The following is a 10,899-nucleotide window of genomic DNA, read 5'->3' on the forward strand; positions in this document are numbered from 1 at the left end:
GGTTTTAGTTCGATTCCTTGTTATTGCCAGTACTTTCATTTATATTTAAGTAAAGGTCTTGCTAAACCCTTAATTATTAAATAACTATTCTTGGTCCTTTTGAGTCAATTTATTCATATAAAATTCCCAGGTTATTTGCGTTAAAGGTTGCATTGTTATGAAGTTTAGGGCTTTGGTTAATTTTATTTTGTGCGAAAACCTGTAAAAATTTATGCAGCTTAATTTTGAGTAATTCTGGGTTAGTTTAATTTGACTTACTGTTTCCATGTCACTAATAGTGATATTGTTCATATTTTTAGGACAGAGTGGTTACGAACTAAACATATTCACTGAAAAGGACTTTCTCGCTTCGTCTACGTTTTGGATGAGGTCCTTTCGTCGACAGGAATTCCATTTAACTATATAGCGGTCTAACATACGAATGTACTATTTGGCTTGCCACCTTCAGCGTGTTTGTTGTTAATTTTAAGGTGTTAATAATTATATTAATCTGTATGTTAAGGCTGTTTAAATTACTTTCCTAAGTATTGTTTAAGTGAATAAGTGTTTACAAAAGTTTAGTTCATGGCGCCCGAACAGGGACTTTTAGCGAGAAGGTGGCAAGTGTTGACGGTCAGGTATAGCTCGTTGCGGGGGTTTCCAGTGGTCCAGTAATTTTACTTAGTTGTTGTTAAACGCAATATAAATAGATCGCGAAATATCGTGTCGTGTTATGCGGTGAGGTAATTAGCATATTGTAACGTGCTTGTTTGCATTATAGTTTTAGTTCGGTGAGATTTTAGTTATTTCTTACGTGACTATAATAATTTAGCACTTTTTTTGCTTTCATGTATTAAGTTCTTTTGGCGTACTTATATTTAGCGCGTGTTTAATTCGGTATGTAGCAGTTTGTTTGTTTGGTATATTGAATGTAGCAGTTTGTTTGTTTAGCTCCATTTACAGGTACCGCGTTCAATTAGTTTTATTTATAGATTTACGCGATCTGTTTTTTGCTTTGTTTGGGTAACTTTATTCAGCTAGATTAAAATGTCAGATTTAAAAGCTGTAATTTCCAGGCGCAAAACGGTTCGTAAAAAAGTTACTGTTTGTTATGATAAACGTGATAGTTACAGGGGTTTAGATCCAGCCTTGCAAACGACCGAAAAGGGTCTTCTGCTTAACTACCAGAAGAGTTTATTGGAATTGGACAAAGAATTTTTTAAATTGAAGTTTTCAGATGACGGGGTAACAGAAGCGGCTTTAGATACCGAGAGTGATTTATGTCAGGAATACCAGGATAGAATCCAGACTTGCTTGTCTTTGCTGCCTGCTTCTCTCTCTAATCATTCTAATGTTAGCATTGATAATGCTCGTTCTTTGTTAAAGCAGCCCACTGCTCCTTTACCCAGGTTTACCAGTAAAGAAAACGAGGACTTCACGTCATTTCTTAAGGAATTCCGAAGTACCACTAGTTCCTTTACATACCCAGATCGTGATCTTTTGTTGTTGCTCAAGCAGCAAGTAGACGGTCGTGCTAAATTGTTGTTAGATTCTTTAGAGGCGGACAAGCAAACCTTTAATGATGCAGTAGAGCTTTTGAAGGCAGCATTTGCTTCGGAAAGCACTCGTAAGGTAAACACGATCAGGCAGTTGACAGAACTTAAGTTAGGGCTTTCAGATGATCCATATTCATATATTTCAAAATTCAGGACTATACTTCAGTCTGTTAGTACACTAGAAATAACGGCAGATGATTTTATACAGTACTTTGCATGGTCAGGCCTTAATGAACAATTTAAGAAAGAGTTGGTTCAGATTACCAATCAAACTCGTCCTAGCTGTAAGGATATTAAGGATAACTTCTTTACTGCCACTGAAAGGTATGAGAATGCTAGGAAAATTTCAAAGTTTAAAGGTTCCGCTATTTCTGGAAATATTCAAGGGAAGAATCAGGATACTTCAACTAGTTTGGCTATCAAAGTCGACTCTAATATTAACAATGCATTAAAAAGCTGCAGCTTATGCCAAAAGGTAGATTCAAAGGATATTAATCACTTTATGTCCAAATGTCCAAATTTCCCTACTGCACAGGAGAAAGTATCTAAATTGTCAGAGTGTAATGGCTGTGTAAAATGTGGAAGTTTTATGCACCCGACTACTAAATGTTCGTTCAGGTTTCGCAAAAAGTGCTATCATTGTGGCGGTTGGCATTTCTCCTTTTTATGCATAAAGACAAGCTCCACCCAAAGTAAAAAGGAGCAGTCTAGTTCTGTTACAGTTAAAACAGCAACGAACAGTGGAGTAGCAATACTACCTAATTGTAGTAGTAGATCTGCTCTTCCAACTTTTACTTTCCAAGTTTCAGGTCAAGGGAGATTATTCAGAGGGCTCAAAGATACCGGTTCACAAAGCACTTTTGTATCGGAGAGACTAGCCAATTTTGGTAAATTTAAAGTTATATGCAATGATGTTGACTCGACAGTTAATGGGTTTAATGGGCCCAAGGTCTATAAAACTAGAATAGTACAGTTGCCTATTACTTTTACCACTGGTGTAGTTGAGGTGTTTGCTATGGTTGTGCCTTCAATAAATATAAAGTTGTCCTTACCTGGTTTAGGGAAGGTTATTAAAGCCTTTAAAGATAAAGGTTATTTCTTTGCTGATGCCTTTTTAGACCAAAAATCTAGTGAAATTAGTGACATTGATGTCTTGTTAGGTTCAGATTCCTCTCATTGTTTGTTGGGAAAAGACGTTTGGATTTGGCAATAATGCCTCATCTGTATATATTGATACGTTGTATGGCATTATGCTAACAGGTAATCTTGACAGATTGATCAATAATGTGGATTATTTGCAGACTCGCGACAGTAATTTCTATTGCATGAACACTGATTCCAGTGAGCCGTTGTTATCTTTCCCAGTTGTGGACTCTCCTGTAAGTATATGCACACATTCTTTTTTATTGGGTTGTGATGATGTTAGTTCCTCATTTAGTGATGAAATTAAAGACCTTGATTTTGGTAATATTGCTACTAGTTGTAACTTTAATGTATTGAACACTAAAGGCAAGGTCATAGAGGAAAAGTTAAGAGAGGCCACTAACCATATACTTGAGGCAGAATGCCGTAATTATCTTAATTATGATCAGCCTTAATGTGATGAGCAGACAACTGATCTGAATAGGAAGTTAATTGACTTCACGCTAAAGAATCTTTTCAGGGAAACAGATGGTAGGATTAGGGTTCCTTTGTTGTGGAATGGTAAACTATCTCATTTACTCGCTAAGAATGAGAGGTTAGCTAAATTAATTTTAAAGTCTACATTAAAGAAACACAAGAAAGATAAAGGGAATTTGCTATTGATGGATCAGACTTTCAGAGATCAGTTAGCCGAGGGTATTATTGAACCTGTAAATAATCTTGAACAATTTAAATTAGAACACCCAAATTATTCTTTCATTCCCCACATGGCTGTTTTCAAGCCTCAACGTGAGACAACGAAATGTAGGATAGTTTATCTCTCGAATTTGAGTGAAAATGAACGTAATAAAGCTCTGAATTTGTCCCATAACCAGTGTATGTTCCCGGGCCCTAGTCTGAACCAGAAAAATGTTGTCCCGCTTTTCATTCATCTTCGGTTCGACAAGAAATTATTGACATTTGATTTGAAAAAGGCATTCAATATGTTGACTTTGAGTGAGAACGATCAGGCAAAACTTCTATTTTACTGGTTTCGTAATGTTAGGAAAGATGACTATACCCTGGTTCCATTTCGCAATGTCAGACTAAGTTTTGGTTTACGTTGCAGTCCTTTTCTCCTTATGATATCACTTTTTTATATATTGATTATCAACTCTGATAAAGATGATGACAAACTAAAAGAATGTAAGAGGTTGATCTATTCATTAACATACATGGACAACGGAGCCTATTCTTGTGAAAATCTTGATACCCTTCAGTGGGCTTATTCGGTTTTACCCAAAGTGTTCGAGTCCTTTAAATTTTCAGTACAGCAGTTAATAACTAATGATATTTCTTTGCAGAGTAGAATTGATAAAGATATGAAAATTGAGACGCCTATAGAGAATAAATTGTTTGGTTTGACATGGAATAGGGTAAGTGATGAAATTTTCACCAAGCCTATCAATCTTAATGCTGATGCCAGTACTAAACGTGAGGTTTTGACCACCATAGCTGCACAGTTCGATATTTTTGGGTTTAATTTGCCACTCATGAACAGAAGTAGGTTATTCATGCACAGGCTCCAATGTTGTAAAGAACTTGATTGGGACAAACCTCTTAATAATGACTTGGTTCGTGAATGGAAAAACATATGTAGGCAGGCAAATTCCTCCCCCATAATCAGAGTGCCAAGGTTTGTTGGTTCTAGGGACGGTGAATACAAACTAATAGCATTTACAGATGCCAGTCGTTCTCTTTATGGTGTTGTAGTTTTTATATGTCATGTTGAGACAAATCGGTGTTGTTTTCTACAAGCTAAAAAAACCGTATGATTAATACACATTTGAAGAATAAGTCTATTCCGTCATTGGAACTTAATGCAGTTTTGTTTGGTGTTGAAAGCTTAATGGACTTACACAGAGACCTTACAGGTGATGTGTGTATGAAGCCAGTTAACATATCTGAATTACTGTTGTATACGGATTCAATATGCTCACTTCATTGGCTCGATTCTTGTGTGTCCAAAATGGAAAAAATGCAGAGACTTAGTGTATTTACCACTAACAGGCTTAATGCAATCCAGAGGTTATGTGAAAAGTACCCTGTTAAGTTTTGTTTTGTTTCAGGAAAAGAAAACCCAGCAGACAGCACTACTCGCCCCTTTTCTTATAGGTCTCTTATGAAAACAAATTATCTTATTGGCCAGATTCAAACTTTATTAAGACTGAAGATGAATTATCTGTTGTCATTCCTAATCCACGGACTGTTGACAAAATGGCTCCTGTCATCGATCATAATGTATATGTGGGAATTAATTCTGAACATTCTCTAAATAGTTCCGAAAATGCTCATTTAATAGAACCTAATGATATTTCTGATTTCAGGAGATTGGTTTTGATTCACCGAAGAGTCTTGCGGTGTGTTATGAAATGGAAGCAGAAGATAGGGATAGAAGGCAGTCCTAAATCACCTAATAGTAACCTGTTTGCTCAGGCCCTTAGCCAGATTATATCTACAGAGCAAAAATTGTTTTTCCCTGAAGTTTTTTCGTATTTTCAGGATCAAAAGGTTAGACTTAAAGACCTACCTAAGATAGTTACTCAACTAAATGTTTTTCTTGACAATAATAACGTTATTAGGGTGAAAAGTAAGTTTAAGACATGGGTTGGTCAAAATGAATTTCCTATATTGTTGCCGAGGGATAGTGCTTTAACTAGACTTCAAGAACTAATTGTTCTTGATGCTCATTCGAAATTATCCCACTCTGGATGTTATGCTGTATTGTCTACCATTAGACGTACGTTTTATGTTCCTAAACACTTTTCTACCATTAAGAAAATTCTTAAAACTTGTGTTCATTGTAGGAGATTCAACAACAGAACTTTCCAGTTGAATCAAAATGTTTATAGAGTTTAGGTCTGACCCACCATCTATTCCCTTCAATAATGTTTTTATTGACTACCTAGGTCCTTTTACCGTTAAAAAGGACTCTGAATCTCAAAAGGTTTGGTTACTTATTTTTGCATGTACTTGGAGTCGAGGAATTGATCTCAGGATATGTAATGACCTCTCGGTCAAGGAGTTTTTAAGATCATTCCAACTTCATTGTTTTAATTATGGAGTACCACAGCTTGTTGTCAGTGACCTAGGCTCTCAGCTTGTTGCAGGCGCCAACATAATTCATGATTTTATCAGTGATCATGAGACTCTGCTTTACTTTGAGGAGAACAATGTGAAGCCCTTAACCTTTCAGCAATACTTTAATGGTTGTAGCAAACTCGGTTCCTTGGTCGAGACGTGTGTGAAAATGGTAAAAAGACTGCTCTTTGGTTCTATCAAGAATTGGGTTTTATCTTTTGCAAATTTTGAATTTGTGGTAGAACACACTAAACATCTGGTTAATAAGCGCCCTATTGCATTTAAAAATGGATTGAGGGAAGCTAATGTTAATGATGTACCCGAACCTATAACCCCAGAGAAATTGATAAGAGGATATGATACTCTTTCTTTAAACCTAATTCCTTCACTGCAAGGAATGCCTCCTGATCCAGACTGGCAAACACCAGTTAGTTTAACTAGTCGTATCAACGATGAGTTTGAGAAACTTTGTAAAGTTAGACAAAATTTAATTGAGAATTATCATTCGGAGTTTCTAGGAACACTTGTATCACAAGCAGTTGATAAGAAGGATAGGTACCGTCCAGCCCAGCAACATATTAAGGTAGGGGACATAGTCCTTTTAAAGGAACTTAACACTAAACCTAGCAGCTATCCTATGGCTATTGTCCAGAAACTAGAAGTCAATAGCAATGGTGAGGTAACTGGAGTGACCCTTTTAAAGGGTAAGACCAAGGAAGTTATAAAACATCACATCTCGACTTTAATTCCTTATCTAGAGGTAAAGGATTTGGGTGAAGATGACTGTATCTCTACCCCTGATGTTGAACAAAATAATGACACTAATAATCTTCGTGTTCGCAGGAAGGCTGCGATATTAAGTGAGCAGCGAACACGAGAATATTTGAATATGTAGGTTAAGTATGACTGAATTTTTATACAATTTACATATTAAATTGTATCCCTGGCCTGCAATGTCCAGAAAATTACGAATATAATTCGTAACTTTCCATTTTTTGTTTGTATTAACCGCATATTTTGACTCAAAGGGAGTAAGTGGTTGTTTGATAGTTTTAAGTTGGTATTCAATTAGATTGTTTTCATTTTTAACCCTCTTCCATTGGTTCCCTTATTACCTTGTTATACTATACAAGCCGATATGGTTATGTACTGAAAGACAGGAGGAGTAATCACTCAGTCCGCAGTATGGCAGCAACTCCTCCTCCTATTCCTCTAAGCCTTCTGTGAAATTATTAATCTTCGTGTTCAAGTGTTTTCGCAGATGTGTTTCTTCGTTGATAATTATACAGTGAGGAATATAAACTATATGTGGATGTTGTAAAACCCTCACTGGACCACTGGATAGCTTCTTCGATTGGTTTGCCACGACCATGTGCCACGTCGAGACGTATGCAGTTCTGAAGTCCTCGTCCTCGAGTTATGACCAAGGGCTTACTTTGATGTATTCAGAATCGTTGTGTGTGATTGAGCCCAAGTGGAGTCCTAGCTTGATGTGTCGTATAATTGGCTCCTTTATCTGCGACTTGTTCTTGTGGTGAACGTCGTCGTCACTTCCACTTATATGCCTCTCTGGACAATAACAGGTATGGGGTTCAACTGAAGGAAGCGGGTTTTAGTTCGATTCCTTGTTATTGCCAGTACTTTCATTTATATTTAAGTAAAGGTCTTGCTAAACCCTTAATTATTAAATAACTATTCTTGGTCCTTTTGAGTCAATTTATTCATATAAAATTCCCAGGTTATTTGCGTTAAAGGTTGCATTGTTATGAAGTTTAGGGCTTTGGTTAATTTTATTTTGTGCGAAACCCTGTAAAAATTTATGCAGCTTAATTTTGAGTAATTCTGGGTTAGTTTAATTTGACTTACTGTTTCCATGTCACTAATAGTGATATTGTTCATATTTTTAGGACAGAGTGGTTACGAACTAAACATATTCACTGAAAAGGACTTTCTCGCTTCGTCTACGTTTTGGATGAGGTCCTTTCGTCGACAGGAATTCCATTTAACTATATAGCGGTCTAACATACGAATGTACTATTTGGCTTGCCACCTTCAGCGTGTTTGTTGTTAATTGTAAGGTGTTAATAATTATATTAATCTGTATGTTAAGGCTGTTTAAATTACTTTCCTAAGTTTTGTTTAAGTGAATAAGTGTTTACAAAAGTTTAGTTCAATTGATGTATCATTGCTTTGACAAGTATTACCTTGTTTGCATGCGTTCGGTGGCTACTACTATTCTCTTTCATTCGGGGCAAAGGGAAAATACATCCATTAAATAATGTAGAGAATTCTCTAAGGTTCTGAAGAGCATTTGGAGAACTTGGCTCCTCTACAGTGAAAAGACAGCTCCTTGTTCTGGAAGAGTTTGTGTGTGTTTTGTATGGGCAAAACAGAACTAAAGATGTTAACACAGCTCACTACAACATATTCACCGTGAATTAATAGTTCAACGACTCCCATACTAAGCAACCCTCAAGCAGCATATCCTTCGTGCAAACTTTATTGCTAACATGTGGAAATCATCAAATAAAAGAGACCTTAATCACCTTGATCCACATTGTAACAGGTGGATTAAGAAAAATGGAATATACACGCTGAATTGGTTTATTGGTCCCATAGTTCCTGATTGTCTCAGTGATCAAACTGAAAAAGTTCCCGATGAAGAAAGTGACATTGATAGTGAAGCAGAGGAATATGATGAGTCAGATGAAGAAGAAGAGTTATCAATTGGAAATGTAGTTCTGTTGAATTTGTCAAAGGTTGCAGCTCAAAAAACTGTTCCAATGAAATAATCTCTGTATGGATGAACTATTCTTTAGAAATTTAGATGTATATGATTTATAAACTTACATGCATTTCATTTAAAATTGCCTATGTAATTAACTGTTGTATAAGAGACTACAGTGCTGTCAAGGGTCTGGGATAGATTTGCTTCAGCTCTTTAATTTTCTTTACAATAATATTATACAGTATTCATATGTTCTTTTTACTCTGTATGTAATTAGTGAATGTATTTGATGTACAAAAATGACAAAGCATTTTGCTGAATGATTGAAATTTTCTGCATGTTGCTATATTGGGTATGACAGAGAAGTGTTAATTTTGATTATAATAAGCGTTGATATTTGATAATGTTGTTCATATATTTTGAATGAAGCCTTTATTTGGCATTGGAATTACATTTATGTTATCCATCACCTTCATAATCAGTCAAATACATAGCAGATGGATATAGTAACATTGCTAAATATCAACTCGGAAAAAGAGTAATATCATAAAAACGGTCAGGTTGGTACAAGTAAGAAGTTGATTTGATTTTTGATACAGTAAATTTTAGTCAAACCTTACTGACTCAGTCAAATATACAGATCTAGCGTAGTCCTTGGCTTTTAAGATACAGTATTATGGACCAAACCTAGTTCTTGTCTTTTAAGATACAGTATTATTTCTGCTAGATGGGATTTCATATAGATGCAGGAGAGGACATAGAATATTGAAATAGAATACTGAATATAATTTGCATGTCTGACCTTACGCTTAAAGTAGTGCTGATGAAAATACAGAAGTGTGTTGGAAAGCAATGAGGTAAAGATGGACTGCATTTGACAAAGCAGTATATTTTAACCAACAGCTGAATTTTTTCAGACAAATTTTCTGAGATTTTCTCCCGGTGGAGTATTGCTTGTTTGTTTCTTGTAAGGAATCCAAAAAGTAGTTTGGCCGTCTTTTCAGAGAAAGAATGTTATTTTTGTAGAATTTGCTAAGGTAACTTTTGCATTACAGCATGCACATGTCCCAAAAAGATAAATAAAAATGTCCCAAGGAAGAAATGAAACCAAAATTGGTTGCTGACTGCCTGTGACATACAGGAAGAAGTCTGCTCGTCTGACTGAAGGAGATTTCCTCTGGCCAAGGGAAAGGGAATTGAAACCTAAGAACAGTTCTTTTACGTTTTGTTTCATTCGTGCCACAGAGACAAAAGTAGTGTTTAAAGATTTATATGCCTTGTTCTTAAAGAACAGTTTATGTCAACACAACACTTCCGTTATTTGTAGTGCAATACAAGGAATTAGAGTACTATAGAAAAAAAATCGTCTCATGAGAGATTCAATCGCCTTTCATATTAGATCAACCATATTTCATTGAAATTAAAAACCCACTTTCCTAGATAATGGAAGTGGTTTCTCATCTTGGAGAAAGTAAGACATCCCAGAAAAACTACTCTGAAACAAGCATAGTTCACAAAGCACTTCAGTTCTCCTACCGAATGGGTACCCAGATAACTTTATACCTAAGTTCCACATAATAATTACTGTGGGGAGTGTTTTGTAGCCAAAAAGTCCCTTTTCTAAAATAGTTAAGCATATCAGTTTGTATGTAAACTTGAATGTTGCAGTTATATTACTGCTAATTAAAGAAATGTCAACATGAACTATGAAGTTGTCCAACAAGATACAGCTCAAGAAATGCAAGTACACAAGCAGGCAATTTCACTTTATGTAGACACTTGGCAAGAAATCTACTCTTAGGCCTAATCCATTTTCCATTTCACTTTTCTGCGGTTGTTTCTTCATCTGGCACAGAAGCGAGGTTCTAAGCCAGGTGGCCAGGTTTCTCGCAGATGTACCTGTTGGCAGAATAAGGTAATGTTTTCATATTTCTTCTAAAGTAAATTATTTTCAACTGGAAACCTTGGTTGACTTCTAACCCATTGCATAAGGTGATAGCAATGACTCAGCTTCATATAGCACAAGGGAAATGTGTACAGACACCACCCTACTTTCAAACACTCAGCTTTCAAACAGAGATACAAAGAAACTGGGTCACAAATTAGAATTGTCTTCAGTGAGCTCCCTTTGCCACCTGTAAGTTCAGATTTCGTTCTGGGCACCTTTTCTATAAATAAAGTACTGTTTGTACAGGGAATTGTGTTTTAGGGTGAAAAAACGCACAGTACTGTATTGACTTTATATCATAATGTACTTAAAATAGACATGAAGAGTGCAGTGACTGCCTTACAAACAATTCAACATACAAAGGACTGCCAGGAATGTAACTCATTTGGAAGTAGGGTGGTGTCTGTATTTAGATCAATGTAAAG

General features: G+C 35.9%; 2 protein-coding genes and 1 long non-coding RNA gene across 4 annotated transcripts in view; 2 read left to right on the forward strand and 1 right to left on the reverse strand.

Annotated features, from left to right (window-relative positions):
- Positions 1–1,026: 1,026 nt before the first annotated feature.
- Positions 1,027–2,748, forward strand: LOC135203383 (uncharacterized). Its single transcript, XM_064233117.1, has one exon. The coding sequence runs from the start codon at positions 1,027–1,029 to the stop codon at positions 2,746–2,748; it is 1,722 nt and encodes a 573-aa protein (XP_064089187.1).
- Positions 2,749–5,032: 2,284 nt separating this feature from the next.
- On the forward strand, positions 5,033–7,907 carry LOC135203517 (uncharacterized). Of its 2 annotated transcripts, none has more exons than XR_010311945.1 (2): positions 5,033–5,228; positions 7,706–7,907. It is a non-coding gene; the product is annotated as an uncharacterized LOC135203517 (long non-coding RNA). The 2 variants fall into 2 exon arrangements; XR_010311946.1 differs by lacking the exon at positions 5,033–5,228 and adding an exon at positions 7,250–7,381.
- A 481-nt stretch (positions 7,908–8,388) lies between these two features.
- Positions 8,389–10,899, reverse strand: part of LOC135203516 (C-type lectin domain family 4 member K-like) — a 21,468-nt gene continuing 18,957 nt past the window's right edge. The window contains exon 5 of the mRNA XM_064233250.1: positions 8,389–10,425. Within this exon, the coding sequence (XP_064089320.1) occupies positions 10,392–10,425 (34 nt within the window). The 3' untranslated portion in view covers positions 8,389–10,391. The remainder of the gene's footprint in view (positions 10,426–10,899) is intronic.

The sequence above is a fragment of the Macrobrachium nipponense genome, chromosome 36 (genome assembly GCF_015104395.2).
Source record: "Macrobrachium nipponense isolate FS-2020 chromosome 36, ASM1510439v2, whole genome shotgun sequence".
Lineage (NCBI taxonomy): Eukaryota > Metazoa > Arthropoda > Malacostraca > Decapoda > Palaemonidae > Macrobrachium > Macrobrachium nipponense.